Source organism: Microcaecilia unicolor, chromosome 2, assembly GCF_901765095.1.
Source record: "Microcaecilia unicolor chromosome 2, aMicUni1.1, whole genome shotgun sequence".
NCBI lineage: Eukaryota > Metazoa > Chordata > Amphibia > Gymnophiona > Siphonopidae > Microcaecilia > Microcaecilia unicolor.
This window is the reverse complement of record NC_044032.1, coordinates 382403120-382421419: the sequence shown is the minus strand read 5'-3', so window position 1 is coordinate 382421419 and position 18300 is coordinate 382403120. Positions and strand designations below refer to the sequence as shown.

Genomic DNA, 18300 nt, shown 5'->3' with positions numbered 1-18300 from the left:
TTTGGCAAGGCGTGTTTATCTAATGTTTAGTTTTAGTTTATTGGTTTGTTTTGCTTGTTTGTAATTCCTGGATTGATTGATCCAGTTCTTGATTGTTGTAATCCATCCTTGAACTGTATAGGTATAGGCGGAAGACAAGAACTGGCATCACATAGGACAGAGACATTTACCCCTGGATTCTACATATGGTGCCTGAAGTTGGGTGCCGAAATTTGGGCTTAATGAGCCATTAGCAATCAATAAGTGGGCGCCCACATCCAATTACTGATGTTAATTGGCTACAATTAAACTTTGCGTGCACATCTGGCTGTGCTCTATTCTGTAATGCAGGGCACCTAACTCCCATAGTGCACAACCCAAAAGGGGGCGTGATTATGGCAGGGGCATGGCTGTGTCAGGGGTGTTCCGAAAAATTGCACGCATTCATACAGAATAATGAGTCAGCCTGCCCGGCTTGGGCGCCAGCACTTACACCAGGTTTCAGCCAGGCACCCAAAGTTAGGCGCGAGATCTATGCTCTTTATAGAATAGCGCTTAGCGCGCTGATCTTTTCTGGTGTCCATTTCTGTGTACTGTTTATAGAATCTGGCCCCTAGTTCCCTTATGAAATGGGGAATAAATGTCTATGAAATCGCCACATCCTTGTCCTGCTCAATATATGCTCAGATCACACTCCCTTTTTATTTGCATACACTTAGGTTTGAGACGTGCACATCCTGGCTTTGTAAAATAGGGACTTAGACATTTATGCAAGACTAGTAAAAAAGGCCCGTTTCTCTGAGGAATGAAACGGGCGCTAGCAAGGTTTACCTGTGGCAGCGTCGGGAGGGCGCAGGACGGCAGCGTCGGGAGGGTGCAGGTGGGTATTTTTTTTTTTTTGGGAGGGCGGCAGCTTCGGTGTCCCGGCAGATCAGGTGTTCGGACGGCACTCCTCCCCCTGCGTAGCTCGGTGTTTGTTGCTGTGCGTCGGGGGGGGGGGTGGAGGCCCTGCGTAGGCCGCTGTTTCTTGCAGTGCGTCGGGGGGGGGGGGGGGTACTGTCAGAGGGCAGTGGAACTGGCGATTGGCTGAGTGTCATAACCCCGCCCTCAAAGTCATCACGTTGTGACGCGAGGGCGGGGCAGACACTCATGGGATCTTGCAACTACAAATTTACATTTAGAATGTTGGGGTTGTGAATTATGTGTGGATGGGGAGTGGCTGAGGGCGGGTCTATGAGTGAGAGTGAGTGGTGCTGACAGCCTAGAAGACTACAGGGCTTCAGTGTTTCCCTGCCACACAGTGAGGTTCAGAACGCTGGAGGTGAGAATTATTTATATAGATAACCATTTATGTGCTGGTTTACGCACGTATCAAATGTGACTAGGGCTTGCAAAATGAGGGCCATTATATGGGCCACGGGATTAAGTGATTTTCTTATCCTGAGTCCAAAGAATACAAATTTTATCTTTTATTGGGTCTCAAGTAAAAAAGTTTGAATAATGGCTCAACATCCTCAAGCCTCTTATGTAGGCTGTCTATGGACTATGTGTAATTCACTTTTCATGATTACAACACTTTCTCCATAAGACAGAAGATATGCCATACTGTCAGACCAAAGATCTATCTAGCCCAGTATCCTGCTTCTAACAGTGGTTAAGCAAGGTCACAAGCACCTGGCAAAATCCCCAAAAGTAGCAAGATCCCATGCTACTTACCCAAGGGATAAGTTGTGTCATTCCCCTGGTCCACCTTAATAATGGTTTATTGACTTTACCTCCAGGACTTTGTCCAAACCCTTTTTAAAACCAAGCCATGCTAGCTGTTTTTATCGTATCCTTTGGTAACGAGTAACAGAGCTTAACTGAGTAGAGTGAAAAATTATTTTCTCCCGTTTGTTTTAAAAGTATTACCATGTGACTTCATGGAGTGTCCCTTAGTCTCTGTACTTTTTAAAAGAGAAACAAAACTGATTCTCATTTACCAGTTCTATTTCACTTAGGATATTGTAGCCCTCTATCATATCCCCCCCTCAGCCGTCTCTTCTCCAAGCTGAAGAGCCCTAACCTCTTTAACATTTCTTCATAGGGGAGTCGTCCATCCCATTTAATCATTCTGGTAGCCCTTCACTGAACCATTTCTAATTCTGCTATATCCTTTTTGAGAAGTGGCAATTAGAATTGTACACAATATTCAAGGTGTGGTTGCACCACAGAGAGACAAAGAGACATTATTATATACTTTGCTTTATTTTCTGTTCCTTTCCTAACAATTCTCTGCCACATATGAAGGGGAAGTAATAAAATTATCAGCAAGCCACCAGCAAAGAATCCAGCTCTGACCCAATAATGCTTTTCACAGAATCATCATACCAACTACAAGATTGGGAGTGGACTTATCATGGATTGCACACTCACCTGGAATGGTAGGTTTGATGCCAGGGGGTGCCGATCGTGCCCTGAGATACTTGCATCATGCTGGGATCGGGATGGTTCTCCACGAATTTGGTTGAATGCCAGGAGTGTGGTCGGCCCTGAGGTTCACTTCGTCTATGTAGGAACAGAAGTACACAAGGATATAAAGGATCAGGACAAAATTTCTAGATCTGGCTGTACTTCCGCTCCCCTGCAGCTGATGCCGATGCCTCACCAAGATGCAAGGGAAGGGATCGTGGCTTTAGCAGTAGTAGCTCAAAGCTTTCAGGTACAGTAGGTATTTTCCTGTTCCTGGAGGTCTTAAAATCTAAAGGGTCAATTGTATAACTTGGTGCCTCAATTTAGGCAGCACAATGACACATGTTGAGGGCCAATTCTATAATGGCATCTGGGCACAGCTAATTCATTATAGAATACTAGAGTGAAGGCACTTTGAAATGCCAAAATTTTGGCGTAGCTACTTATGCCAGTTCACCACATCGACTGTACCTGATAGTATTGTATAAGTTGAGTGCATTGCTTGGTGACACATCCATGGACTGCCAGTGCTCCGGCACATATTTATATTTATTTAAAATTGAATATACCGTTTAGGTAGAACAAAGCGGTTTACAATTCAATATAAAAACGTAAAAATACAATATACAAAATTAAAATAATCTAAGAAATCCATAATCAAACATATAAATGGTGAGTGACCATACTCACTCGCAAATGCGCAGTAGAGACTTCCCTCTCTGTCCCGCCCTCGCGTCAATAAATGATGACGGGGGTGGGACAGAGGGAAACTGCATGAAGCCGCCGACGTCGCTACCGCTCCCCCCCGAGATCGGCGTACCGCTCCCCCCCCCCCCAAGGTCTCCGCCGCCCCCCCTCCACCCGGCCCGAGCACTCTCTTCGGTACTGAACTTACATCGGTGAAACACAGCGCGCAGAACAGCTGAGCTTCCGTCGTCCTTTCTTCCCTGCCTTTGTCCCGCCCTCGTTGACGTTACGTCACACGAGGGCGGGACACAGGCAGAGAAGGAAGGCCGACGGGAGCTCAGCTGATCTGAGAGCTGCCTGCGTTTCACCGATGTAAGTTCAATACCGAAGAGAGGGCCTGGGCCGGGTGCAGGGGTGGTGGTGGTGACTCCGGGGGGGGGGGGGGGGGGGAGGGGAGGGGCAGCGGCGAGGGGAGGGGAGAGGGCCTTGTCAAAACCCCATACTAGCCCGTTCTAACGGGCTCAACGGCTAGTATGATAGAAAAGACATGTGGAGGGGCATTTTCGATATGATGTCAAAGTCTGACTTGGAACGTTTTGCAGATAACGTCTAAAATACGAATAGGAAAGAAGGCCATTTTCGAAAAAAGGAAAACATCTTTTTTTCGAAAATATCGTTTCAAACAAGGTTTTGTGCTTTGTACATTTTTTGACCAAGTGAAAAACGTAGAAAATCAAGCCATTGGGATGTAGGAGAGGCCAGCATTTTTAGCAGACTGGTCCCCCAGACATCCCAGGACAGCAATGGGGCACCCTAGGGGGCACTGCAGTGGACTTCATATAAATGTTCACCGTTGCTCCCTTATCTTGTCTACTGTAAATGTTCACCGTTGCTCCCTTATCTTGTCTGCTGAGCCCCCCAAAACCCACTGCCTTCAACTGTACACCACTACAATAGCCCTTATGGGTGAAGGGGGCACCTATATGTGGGTATAGTAGGGTTTGGGTGAGTTTGGAAGGGCTCACGTTTTCCACAACAAGTGTAAGAGGTAGGGGGAGGTAGAAGCCTGGGTCCACCTGTCTGCAGTGCACTGCACCTACCACTAGACTACTCCAGGGACCTGCATGCTGCTCTAATGGACCTGAGTATAACATCTGAGGCTGGCATAGAAGCTGGTAAGTAATGTTTTTAATCACATTTTTTTTTTGGGGGGGGGGGGTGGAAGGGAGTCAGTGACCACTGGGTGAGTAAGGGAGGTCATCCTTGATTCCCTCCAGTGGTCATCTGGTCAGGGCACCTTTTTGTGCCGTATTCATTCTAAAGATCTAGCTCAAAACATCTTAGATTTAGTCCTGGATGATTTTGTTTTGTTCCATTATAGCTGAAAAACATCCAAGTCTTAGAAACACCCAAATCACGCCCTTAACATGCTCCTGACATGCCCCCTTGAGATTTGGATGCACTGCGAACGAACAGCATAGAAAAACATCTAAAAAAAATAGGTTTTGAAAATGCTGATTTGGACGTTTTTGTGAGAAAAATGTCCAAATGCTGCATTATGCCACTTTTTGGACGTTTTTCTCTTTCGAAAATGAGCCCCATAGTCATTGATACAGCGATCATTCACTACAGTCAACACACTGCATGAAATTTATATTCCACAATGTCATTAAGATCTCCTTCCACATTAAAAACCTCTTTAAAAAACAATGTCTTCAACAAAATCTTAAAAATTAATACAATTCTCTTCACAGCGAAAATAATTTGGAAGTTGATTCCAAAGAAAAGGGGCAAAATAAACAAAAGCTCTTGTTCTTGTAGAATTGAATCTCGTTCTATGTAATGATGGACTTATTAGTCTATGATCTTGCGAAAATCTTAACGGCGTCGAGGCTGTAAAGGGATCGTTAGTGCATTTAGATATCATGGTTGTAACGTGTATCTCCACCCACCCACCCGTAGTTACACACTATAGTACTTACACACTACCTTATAGAATGACACACCACTTGGCAACACAAGCACATAACTGCTTGTGTCCAGTTACAGAACTGCCCTTTAAGTTTGCACTTGAGGCAATGGAGGCTTAATTATTTGCCGAAGGAGCTGCAGTGTAATTTGAATCCTTGCTTCCCTCGTTCTCAGCCCACTGATCCTAATAGTTGAGCTACTCCTCCACTCAACCAACTGCAAAAAGGGTTAAGTGAGAAAAAAAACAACAACATGTCAAGCTACACTACAGAACAAGACAAAACAGTACAGGAGATTCAGTTGTCTAATTGATATTTGCACACATAGTTGGATGACATTAATTTGACAGATCTCTGCCTTATATACCGATGGATAGAAACAGAGGACACTCTTTATTGCTGCCCTAAATCATGACATTCTAGAACATAGTTAACAGAAAAAAAAGCTGGAGTTTGACACCAAGAAGCACTCTTGAATAATTTTGTAGTGAAAATTAGTCATATTAGTTTTTAGAAAACACAGGACCAGTCCAACCATTGGTCATCTAGGGCACCAGCTTCATGGGGGGAGGGGCAGTAAAAAGCAGCTGCACTGAAAGGAAAACAATAGATGCTGGACAATCACACAAACTCAAAGACCTGTCAGTCAACTGTTGAGTTTAATCATCAAAATCTTGGGGGGGGGGGGGGGGGGGGAGTAAGTTTTATAAGTTTTAAGGTTTTCCTAGGGCACCCACTGTTCTTGGCCTGGCTCTGGTGAAGCACATGGGAGAATCTGAGGTATTCACAACCTCAGGAACCTACAGCAAGATGAACTGCAGCATTATTAATAAGGTTGTGTTTTTCTGCTCCAGCAGCGATTACTAACACTAAGTTCATCATTAGATCACACTTCCCATCTTTTTAAAGATAGTAAGTGTTTTTTTTATTTTCGAAGCACCTTCAACAGAATTTGGAACATATTTTTCACTTATTTTACTAAGACCCCTGAGGCAGGCACTTAGCCGAAACACGGTTCCGTGTTGGGTACTAGAAGATTAAAGATTTGTAGACTACATTTTCCGTCTCCTGGTGTTTCTTGGAAGGGCCCTGCTGGTCACACTACTCCACTTCACTTGTATTGCTACATGTAGTGGACCTAGGTCTTCCGCGCCTGCGGCCTCCCCTCCCCATTACATAAGAACGGCCATACTGGGTCAGACCAATGGTCCATCTAGCCCAGTATCCTGCTTTCAACAGTGGCCAATCCAGGTCACAAGAACTTGGCAGAAGCCAAATAGTAGCAATATTCCATTATACCAATCCCATTCCCAGGGCTTCCCCCAACATCCATCTCAATAACAAAATATAGATTTTTCCTCCAGGAACTTGTCTAAGATAAGCTAACCATTGTTATCACGTCCTCCGACAGTGAGTCCCAGAGCTTAACTATTCTTTCAGTGAAAAAAATATTTCCTCCTATTTTTTGATTCTAGCTGGACAGTTCTTTCAGATAGCTGGAATGTGACAGACTGAAACCCATTAAATCAAAGAGTGATCCTCTGTGCAAGACTATATTAAGGCATAAACAAACTAGGCATGTGCTTTAACATTTACTGAACTTTCTCCCTCCACTAAGCAGTATCCCCTGTTACTGGAGTCAGCATTTAAAGATTACAGCCTCACAATCTTCTGCCAATTTTCATAGAATCTTTCGTCTTTGATGAAAGAAGCAAATCACACGCTGATGTTATTACACATTGGTTTTTGTCAAACAGTGCTTTCTCTCTGTTGCTTTCTTTTGAGGGTTAAAGTGGGGACACTAATGAATCTGAATTTGCAAAGTGACGGTCACTTTATAGAATGAAGTTTCAGGATTTTAAGAATTTTACATTTTGACTTATTGCTTAACAAACCGATTTACCTAAAAAAATAAATAAAGAAAGAAAGAAAGATTGTGAGGTCACTAGGAACAGAAGAAGGTACCTGAATATGTAAACCACTTTGGTTGTATCACAGAAAGGCAGAATATCAAATGCATTATCCTTAACCCTTATCGATCCACCCCTTCTTGCTTATTGTTGCAACTACCCTCAAAAAAATCTGTGCAGCTACAACATTTGCAGTATAATTCTGAATCACTTCTTCAACCAACAGACTTAAAAAAACTAGAGCAGCCTTTCTCAAACTGTGCGTCGCAGCACCCTGGTATGCCATGGCAAACTCACAGGGGTGTCACGAGGGGAGTGGGGAGTTGATACTTAAGGGCGTCACGCCACATGCAGCCCACAGTTAATCTCGAGGTCGCCACCGCTGGAGACTGAAACAGCACGAAGGTAATATACTGCTTAGTCATGGGTGGGCCAGGGAAGTTCTTTTACTTTTCTTTTGGTGACTGCCCACTCAATCTACTTCTGCCCCTGCTTCAACGGGTCCAAAGTAGCGATTCACAGAATCTGTTTGCCTACCCTGGGGGCAGGAAGCGGCAGACAGCCTGTGAGAATCGCTACCACTGTTGTGCTAAAATTACCTGGAAACCCCCGGATTTTGATGGGTCTGCATGTAGGCAGATGACATGTGTGAATGGCTGCTGTGGACCCATTGAAGCAGAAAAGCTTTCCATGAGCTGGGGGGGGGGGGGGGGGGGAGAATTGAGAGGCAGAATGCTTGGACATAAAGGTGGAGGGGGAGGGGGAGATGCAGCATGGAGAGGGGTGAGAAAGAGAGAAATGTTGGACAAAGGTGTGGAGGGGGGAGGGAGAGATCCTACATGGAGAGTGGTGGGAGAGGGAGAAATGTTGGACAAAGGGGTGGATGGGGGAGGGTGGGAGAGATGCTGTATGGAGAGGGGAAAGGGATGAAAAAGGGAGAGATGCTGCATGAGATTTATAGCGTGCCAGAGAAATGTGGGGCTGGGGGAGGTTGGTTGGGGGGGGGGTGACCTGAGAGGAAATGTCTGGCAGGGGGGAGGGGAGACCTGAGAACCTGAAAGGAAATGTGTGGTCGGGAGGGTGGGGGAGAAATGTGTGGCGGGGGAGGGGCGCCATGAAAAATTACTTGGACATTAAGGGCGCCGTGAACTGAAAAAGTTTGGGAACCACTGTTATAGATAATTCGTTGTTCAACGGGAAACCAATGATATTTTGTTTAACAACAAGGAAGTATGGTCTGAACAGTGAGCCTTACATAATAACCTAATAGCTGTATTTGTAATTTCCGCAGAATGGCGTGAGGAAGAGCAGCATATATACTGTTGCAATATTCAAGGCACGATGTAAAAAAGCAAGAATTAGTGCATGAAAATCTGAAGTATCAAAGAACATGTCGGATAGCATTAAGTTGACAAAAAAAAAAGAAAACTAATTTTTATTACATATGAAATGTGTGGTAGAAAAGAGAAAGAGGAGTCAAGAATGACTCCTAAATATCGGAAACTAGATTCTGGGGTGATAAGCTGTACCAAAAAGAGTGACAAGGGACGGAGGTGGCAAAGGAGCGCCAGAGAGTCAGCATTCAACTGTTTTATCAGTATTTAATACCAGCCGATGTTCCTTGAGCCAACCAGCAACTGACTCAAGGCAAGCATGGAATGGGACCAGAGAGGGAGAGAAAGAGCTTTGAAAGTTGCCCAATGATGTTTTCACTGCTGATGTGAGAAACCTCACAGTGAGCATGTAGTTGTAAACAAAGCATTTGCATCCTGAATTCACAGGGAGCTGCCAAACAAAGAAAAAGAGCCTAAATACTGATACATCTACTTCAGCTGTGCGGTGCTTTTCACAGACTGAAAACAGTACATGTGATGCAGCGTGTTTACAGTAATTTATAAACACATTTTGCAATTCTACTTCATGCCTTGATTCTCCTGCCTGGGTGAAAGGAATGTGATTCATTTTGAAACAACACAGAAAATCACATTTGTTGTTTCATGTCATTTTCAGAACAAAACACCCCCAAAAACTTTTTGTTTTCTTTCATTTAGCACACACTAAAATGTTTCAGTGTGAGCCAGCATGCATGAAAACTGAAACAAAGTGAAGAAGAAAACAAGGGGAAAAATGTCTGGACTGTACCCCCTGTTGTGCACAACACTGCTGTCTCTTGTGTTTTAGGACCTGCCCTTCAAGAATTCCTGATTTAGAGCCAGTTTCTGACATGAAGATTTTAGACCATCCTTGACTTTTTGCTTTGTACTTTGTGGTGCATTTTGCTTCACACAGGGCTAACTTAACATAGAAAAAGCCAGTATTACAAACACCGTGATTTTTTTTTAAATTTAAATTTGCTCATACCTTTTTTAGTAGTAGCTCAAGGTGAGTTACATTCAGGTACACTAGATATTTCTCTGTCCCAGGAGGGCTCACAATCTAAGTTTGTACCTGAGGCAATGGAGGGTTAAGGGACTTGCCCAAGATGACAAGGAGCAGCAGTGGGATTTGAAGCGGCCACCTCTGGATTGCAAGACTGGTGCTCTAACCACTAGGCCACTCCTCTGGGGACACAGAGCAGACGGCCTTCGGGACTCGCTTTTGCTGCAGTAGCGGTTCGGGTGGTGGCGGGGAGGTTGAAATTTGCTGTAGCACCCCAGAGAATTCCCTGCGGCGACCAGGGTGCCGCAGCGCACAGTTTGCCCTCAACCGCGAGCCACTTCAGCCCCGATCCTGCCCGGGCTCGGACCACTGGACCTCCCTGATACTTTCAGCCATGGCAATGTCACTGCTGGCCCTGCCTCCTGAATCAGACCACCCAGACCTGATCCAGATATTTTAACCTACAGGGTTACATTAGTAAACATTGTTTTCCGTATTATCTGACTTTTCAGTTATCCGACGATAGGCCGGTCCCGTTTACATCGGATAATTGAGACTCTACTGTATATATATATATATGTAGTAGCACTAGGCATCACTTTAAGCAGTCAGTATTAGCGATTCATGTATACTGAACTAGCCTTGCTGTTTCACTGTCTTAGGCCCAGATGCACTAAAAAATCGTTAGAGCCCTTCCTTTACCGATTCCCTTAGCGAATCGTTAAGGGAAGGGCAAGCATCAAGGAATAGGAATGCAAATGAGCTGCTCGTTGTAGCTCACTTGCATTCTCTATTCCATCGGTAAACAGTCGGCCGGTGGAGCATGCGCAGAGCAGCCAAGCGTTATGCTGGCTGCTCTGCGCATGCCAAGAACTTTAAAAACAACAAAAAAAGACAAGCGCGTTTAGCTCAGCTTAGCCCCCCCCCTGTGGTTGCCGCCACTGCCGCTCCCCCTGCATCGAAATGACAGCTTCAGCACCGGCCTCCCCGCCATCCTTGGCCCGCCCTCGTCTGACGTAAGTTATCTACGTAGGTTACTTACTTCAGACGAGGGCGGGCCAGGGAGCAAAGGAGGGAAGTCTGAAGGGAAGCCATCAGCTGTTTAACTTTGCATATAGATACACAATTTAGTGCTATTTAGTTTTGCTTTTTTCTCTTTTAGGGTCATTTACATGACTTCTTTTTCCTCACGGATTTTCTTATTGTATCCCCCCCCCTCAATTTTGTGGACCTGATGCTATCAATATGTTTATTCTTTGATTTAAATTTTTGCTATGTTTATATTTTTCTCTTGAATTCTATACAAGTGTATTATTGCTTGGAATTATCATGAGAAATTTTAATAAACACTAAAAAAAAAAAGAAAGAAAGAAAAGAAAAGAAATTACCCCCCTATGATCCCTCTCTCCATCCCATAAACACACATAAATTGGAGATTTCCACGCATGCCTCTTTCAGCTTGCCTTTCAAGGTGAAACCACAATAGTTGCAGGAGGTCACCCAGGGAAGAACTGATCAGGATCTGAGCTGCTGATGACAGGAGAGTTCCGTGACCCGACCTTTCATCAAACTGCCCTTTGTATTGGGTTTCAAGCTAGTCTCTGATGAGGGAAACAGAAGCCAAGGAGAAATATGAGACTTGGGGCTCTCTTTTGCTAAACTTCCTCCCAAAATATAGGGAGAATATTCTTGACATAGCTCTGCCCCCGGTGTGGGTAAATAAGAGGAAGATCTATTCCAAAATCTTCTCAAAAGTAACGTTTCACCTATTTTTGTTCTGCATCAGGAACGTACTAGTCTCACCAAGAATGTCAAAATGTGTTCTGTACTTTTTGTTTTTGCAGCTTTTCAGTACAGTTTAGCACAGAGTGGTATAGTAGGTCTTGCTGAAACGTGATAAGGTCGATTCACAGAGAAAATCAGCTTTTATTTTAAACAGCTTTCCTGGCAAAATGTACTTTACGTCTTTCCTCTTACCAGCAACCTTGTATTGTTCTAGGTTTGTTTGTTTTTTAAAAATTAAATCAAAAGGTTATTTTCATTTTACATTAAGGTTTTTTGCACGTAAACTGAGTGGCCTCTGCTTCAAGGCTGAGTAAAATCACAGGGTGGGCTTCAACTTCGACTTCCTAGTATAGTTTGGTTAGAATATCTTTGCAGATGTTCTGATAGCAGTGGATAGAACATCAAAGATTTGACGGACCTCTCTCCTCTTTCAACATAAAGAGAAAATTAGGGTGACAAGGCAGGATAGAGCAATCCCGGCATTTAGATGGAAAATTCAGATAAGCACAATGCCTGAACAAACACACAAAACATTTGTGTATTATTTATTTTTCTTATTTTTGCAATAATTTCTCAGTGGCCATTAACATCTTCCCCCATTTTCAGCCTTTATCTTTATATTCATTCTTGCTCTGTCTGTCTATTCTTCAGGAAAAGAAGAAGTAACAATAGCAAAATATTTTCTTTTCAAATTCTGGGGGGGCCCTTTTACCAAACTGTGGTAAAAGTGGCCTTAGCGCGTCCTTAAGCAGGTCATTCCCGCACGCTAAGGCCATTTTTACCACAGGGGTAAAAGGGCTGATTTTTCTATTTTCATTATTAATGGCCACACACTAATTTCCCCATTAGTGTGTGAACCCTCACATCCACCTATTTTGGAGGCAGTACTGGCTCACACGCTATCAACGTTTTAATCGGTTAATGTGCTGCAATGTAGCTGTGCTAACCGATTAGCTCAGAACACGCCCACTCTCCACCCCTAGACTTTCCCCCAGTGCTAAAAAATAAATTGTGACCTGGATTGGCCACTGTTGGAAACAGGATACTACTGGGTTTGATGGACTTTCGGTCTGTCCCAGTATGGCAATGCTTATGTTCTTATGTTTTGTAGCACGTGTGTGAGTGCTGTGAATCTCTGCTGTTCTGTTGCTTCAAGTGCAAAGGACTAAAGTTTGGTCCTATCTGGATTCAGTTGTCAGTGGGCAGCCAAAAGTGAACGACCCCCTGAAGAAGGCGCTTTGCGCAGAAACACGGCCCGTGTCAGGTCAATGATACAAGTTTTATATATGGAATACCTGGAGTGTGAATAAAGACTTTATCCCGCTTGTGAAGGCTCCTACTACTTTTTCTTTTTTTGTCAGGATTTTGTAGCACTTGGGTAGAACACGTCTATGGATGAGTTTTTGGTAGCCTATTGTATAGATATGGCACATATTTTTTTAAAAAATTTTTTATTTATGAATTTTGAGTTTACATTTATGCATATACATAAATCATAGAACTTACAAGAACAAAAAATATTAAAGTAATAATTATAATACCCAAGCAATGTTATATAATTTCAATTTAGTCCACATTAAAGAAGATCCAAGAAATAGGAACTAATAATATCACAATTAGAGAAATATCTAAGGGATGCAAGGGATTAGAGTTAGCGCAGCCGATTTAGCGTTCGAACCAGGGTTAAATGTCAAGTCACTCTTTACTCACAATAAATTCAAGCAACTTTCCCGGGTCAAGAAATATATAATTATTAGATTGCAAAGAAATGTAACATTTACAAGGAAATTAAGTATGAAGGTCCCTCCCAACTGGAGGACCCTCCCCTTCATCGCTAAAAAGTCTTTTCTTCATTTTTGTGTATCTCTTAAGAGATCAGGAAAAACTTGTATTTTAGAACCCAGGAAAGGAGTACCAATGTGGCGGAAAAAAAGTCTAAATATATTATTTCGGTCTAGCTCTAGAGCAAATGATACCAGCAACATTGTCCTTTCAGTAATAACCTCCAGTGAGCTCTCAAGAAATTGAGTCAAATTTAAATCAGGTTGAGTTACTTGAACTGATCTTCCCGTTCCTCTACTTGAAATGTACAAAACCTTAGTTAATGGAGGAAAATTATCTGGGGATATCCCCAGTATTTCAACAAGATATTTTCTTAACATTTCTTTAGCAGGAACTAAGGGAGATTTAGGAAAATTCAGATTACATCTTCTCAATTGGTTCTCCATGTACTCAATTTTTCTTTTTTGGAGGTTATTATCCTTAATGAGAGCTACCGCATCTTCATAATGTTATGGAGAAGTTTTCACTCACAGAAAACAATAGCTGGTCAGGAGCTGCTGCTCACACATCCTTCCCGACCGCCATCTTAAATCTCAGTGATCATGGCACATATTTTTTAAGTTTAAAATGTTTTGCAATAGACTGGGATCCACCTATCAAAAGAAGAGGAGATTGTGGTAGGCTGAGGCAGCGGGAACAAAGATGGATATACAGATTTAAAACTATTGACCAAATGGGTTGAATAATCGCATTGAGTTATTTTTATCTGGAGCATTGTCCACTTTTTTGACTCATCTTCACTGTTTTGTTTTACGCTACATATTTCTGCGGAGGTTTGTTTCTTCTGTTTCACATCGATAGGTATTTTTGTAAAACAACATATTGTTTTCAAAGTTTGTTAGCAGTAAAGGTTGCGGATATGCAAATTGATTGTGAATTGTGATGAGAGCACGCTGATTATTGGCTGGATATCGGTGTCGGTGTCCCATTTAAATGAAAATGCCATTTTGTTTTAGTAACTTACAAAAAGAGAATGCAGAAGCATGGAACACTAAGCTGAAAGATGTTTTCACTCCTGTTTTAATACATTCACTTATATAATCTTGTTATTTTTTCCAGAATGTCTCCAGTGGAGACAGAAAATTTAGCTGCTTGCAGTAAATGATTGTTGCAGTGGTCAGCTGTTCAGACAATTGGTAGATAACTCCTGAGAAAGCCTGTGGGTGAAATGGTGGTCCCCATTGGTTTACGTGGACTAAGATAAGTTACAATGTTTATTTACAAATAGTTGAAGCTTTAAGAATTCGTAAGCACAAGTTTATATAAATACAAAAAGCAAAAATCATAACATGTAAAGGAAACCATAGCACAGAAACTGTTCTGTGTTTATTTATTTATTTGTTTGTTGCATTTGTATTTGGCGCATTTGATTTTGGAGGCTTTACAGGCCTGCCTGGTGTTCACCACAGTCTGGCGTTGCAGGGAGCTCTTCCCCTGATGAAGCCTTAGTTGGTGAAACGGGACAGTTGGGGAGCCCCTGATCGGAGCAGCAACAAGCAATAAGCTAAGTAGCTGTGGTGTGAGATGTTTATTGTTGGTACAGCACTGTTATTGAGTACAGACACACTGCTAAGGGAGGAGGATGGTAGGGGATCAATGATTATGCAATTTTTACCACATAATGATCACCTTATTGATTAAAGAGGTGGTATTGGTCTGAGGTCCCCTCCTCTTTAGTTCTCATTTAATGTTTCATGATTGACTCTTTATACCTGCTGGTTGTGAGTTGTGATTATTCATATTTCAGTGGAAGTTTCCCTGTGACTGTTTGTTACTTGCATTTGTATCCCACATTTTCCCACCTATTTGCAGGCTCAATGTGGCTTACAATTTTTCCGTCATGACTTATGTCATGTCAGAATACACATACAATTGGTAATATATATAGAACAGGAATGCTAAATGAACAGTCGGGTAAAAAAGGGAAAATATACAAATGGTATCACTATGGCTAAGATATGGTTGAGTAAAGGATGCCATGTCCTACTGGTCCAATTTGATCTAGCTGCTGCATTTGGTGTTGTGGACTATCAGATTTTATTATATCTACTTGATGCAATTGGCATTGCAGAAACAGTGCTGAATTGGTTTAAAGGTTTCCTGACTTCACGTAGTTATACTGTAAAGGTGAATAATGCTTTTTCTGAGCTATGGTCAAATGGATGTGGAGTACCCCAAGGATACCCTTTGTCACCCATTTTATTTAATGTGATGTTATTTTCTCTTGGCAGGATATTAGAAAGAACTGGGTTAGAACATTTTAGTTATGCTGATGTGCTGATGACGTGACTCTGTTGCTCCCCATCTCTGGTCCCACATTTGACATTAGAACACATGTGGAACGTTGCGTTAATATTGTAGAGAAATGGGTGTCTTGCCATAGGCTAAAATTGAATGTTGAGAAGACCGAGTTTTTCATTGCCACTCCTCAATTTCAATCTCCGTGGCATCAGAGTCTGAATATTAACACAACTGACTCCTTTGGTTTTGGAAAAGAAGGTCCTGGGAATGATATTGGATAGCACCTTCTTTGTTTGAAAATCATATCACTCATCTTGCCGAAAATTTGTTTTTCTGTTTAAGACGCTTCTGTTGAATCCGTAATTGCTTCAAATCTCTTCAAATTAAACTTCTGAAGTAAGCATTAATCTTAAACCAACTAGATTATTACAACTCATTGTATGTGGGTTGCAATTCTTTTCTATTGAGAAGGTTGCAAAGACTGCAGTACAGAGCCATGAGGTTGGTTTATTTTGTGGGCAAATAAGAGAGTGCAACACCTCTCTTAATTAAAGCTCATTGGTTACCTATTTATACAAGGATCAAGTTAAAGATTTTGTACACTGTTATTTTAGATACTCCATGGTTTAGCTCCCTATTACATGTGTTCTCTTATCATCCATCCTACTTCAGAAATACTGTCAAAATTATGAGATCCTCTTGTATTGCATTTCCCCTCTTTCAAAAGGATTCGTTATGGGCACATTTTAAAATCATCTTTCATGTACTTGTCTGCTAGTTTTTGGAATTGCCTCCTGAAAAAACTTAGATACTTATTGATTTATTTGTGTTATAGGAAACACCTGAAAACTTGGCTCTTTCAGAAATATCTGAGTTAAGCTTCTCTGTTTTGTTTTACTAAGTTGTGTTTTAATGTATTATTCTCTGGGTTATTTCTAGTTCTCTTGTTTGTAATCCACATCAAGCTGACCAAGTTTTGCAGAATATAAACATTCATGACATATTATGTGATGACATGTCATATATCAGCCCTTGGAGGAGGCCAATAGTGGCATGTCTGAGGTCTTTTCCTCCCTTTATGTGAGTCTGGGAAGGAACTAGACTTTTTGGGTAGCTGGATTTCTATGTTATTTTAGGTGGATTATTTTATCCCACCATTGACCCCATTAAGAGACGATGGGCTCAACTGGGGTTTGCTATCTGGGTTACCTCAGTCAGGAATGTGAGATGTTCCCAGCTGCAGCAAAGCAAATTTATATTTACCTCGGACATACTAACCTGGAACCACAAGTTAATGACTCCCATGGTAAATATCTGCGTAAAATGTGCTATTGTACCACATCACTGTAAATGCCACTCTTAATGTTTAAATAGTTTGTGGAGTTAGCCTGCCCTCTGATGGAGCTGCTGCTAATAGGAAAAGCTCAGAGTATCTCTGTTTTAATTAGCATGTTCTGGGCAGCAGCTCTTCTCCATTGGAGGTCTATGTTTTATATCACCTCCCTACCCTATCAGAGTGCTGCTCAAGAGGGCTAATCTGCTATCCCAGTGTTCTTCACTGCAAAGACCATGAGCCATTGCTGGCCCCCACAGACCTCTAGGGTGGTCTCTGAATACTCCCATTGGACACTTCCCTGATTCTACGCCGATCCATATGGATACTCCTCCAACCCTTTCCAGATATTTTCTGACCTCCTAACCCCCCCCCCCCTCTAAAGACATGCCTTATTTGGCATACAAACCCCTTTGTGCTGGGTCAGAATGCGCAGCTAGGGGTCAGGCTCCACCATAATGAAAGATGATGCTGCCAGAAGCAGGAGTGATTGGGCATTGGTTCTGTCTTTGGAGGTGGGTTGGGAGTCTGGAAGTGAAGTTGGGATTGGGGCGGTCTCTAATGGGGGAGATGGGGCGGGAGAGAGAAATACTTGACTGGTGGAGTGGGAAAGAGAGGAGAAAGAGAGATCCTGGACTCACTGGCAGGGGGAAGGAAAAGAGATGCTGGACCTGGAGGGGAGAAGAGAAGGAGAAATACTAGACTTAGTGGTGAAGGTGGTGCTGGGGGGGGGCGAAGGAGAAGGAGAGATGCTAGGATGGGGGGGGGGGAGAAAAAGGAGAGATGTTGGGGTGGGGAGAAGAAGGAGAGATGCTGAACTTGGTGGCAAGGGGAGGAAAAGGAGTCTGGCAACATAAGCTTAGGTAAGTTTGAGAGAGACACAGATTGGTAGGGATAGATATCATTGGCACACACAAGTTGTGTTGTGGCTGTGAAGGGGAACATATTTGCTAGTTCTCATTCAGCCTCTTAGGACTCAAAGCAACCCCAACTTAAAATTAGGAAAGACCACTGTGGTATCCATTGATGATGAAATCGCATGCTGTCATAGTGAAACAATTGGTCTTAAAGTTTGATGACATGTAATAGCTGGGTGTCAGATAAACACACAAATGATGATGTCACCTGTATGCAACATTTTATTCTTTATGCAGACCTGGGGCTTGATCATGCATTTTTATTATTTTCAAAATTATCTATAACTTTCTAGTTATCTATATATAAATATTTAAAAATCATAAGTGGTGAAAGTGGCCAGTGAAGCTCAGAAAGTTCTTCATTTACTGTCTGACCTTCTATCTAATACAAAAACCCGTAAATATCTCAGAGGTTTTCAACCTGTTTGAAGAAAAGGTCTTGCTAGTTATGCTTGACATATCTGGTGGTATTTCACTGAGGTATTGTCATTGTGGAAAAAGTACAGAACAATGGAGGATGTCACATCATTATGGCCTACAGAATAAAGGTCACAATTTTTGCCAAACGTTATACAGCAAGAATTGTTGGAGTCTGACATACAAAGGACTGTTCTGTATTGAGGAGAAAAAAAAAAAGCCACAAGAAAGCTCGACCCTTGAGCAGAGGAAGGGAGAACACAACCTCATCATTCCAGTACTGGCATTTCCCGTGACACATCCTCATAAGCGGTGTTCTATCCTCAAAAATATCCTCTCAGCATGCCCCGTGCTATTTAGAGCCTTCTCCCCATGAAGTTCATCCTCCT

The 18300-nt window shown here is 42.5% G+C and overlaps 1 protein-coding gene across 1 annotated transcript in view; it reads right to left on the bottom strand.

Moving 5' to 3' along the window:
* SHROOM3 (shroom family member 3) overlaps window positions 1-18300 on the bottom strand; it is a 181261-nt gene that overhangs the window by 98911 nt on the left and 64050 nt on the right. Inside the window, exon 3 of the mRNA XM_030192131.1 lies at window positions 2395-2526. Within this exon, the coding sequence (XP_030047991.1) occupies window positions 2395-2526 (132 nt within the window). The remainder of the gene's footprint in view (window positions 1-2394; window positions 2527-18300) is intronic.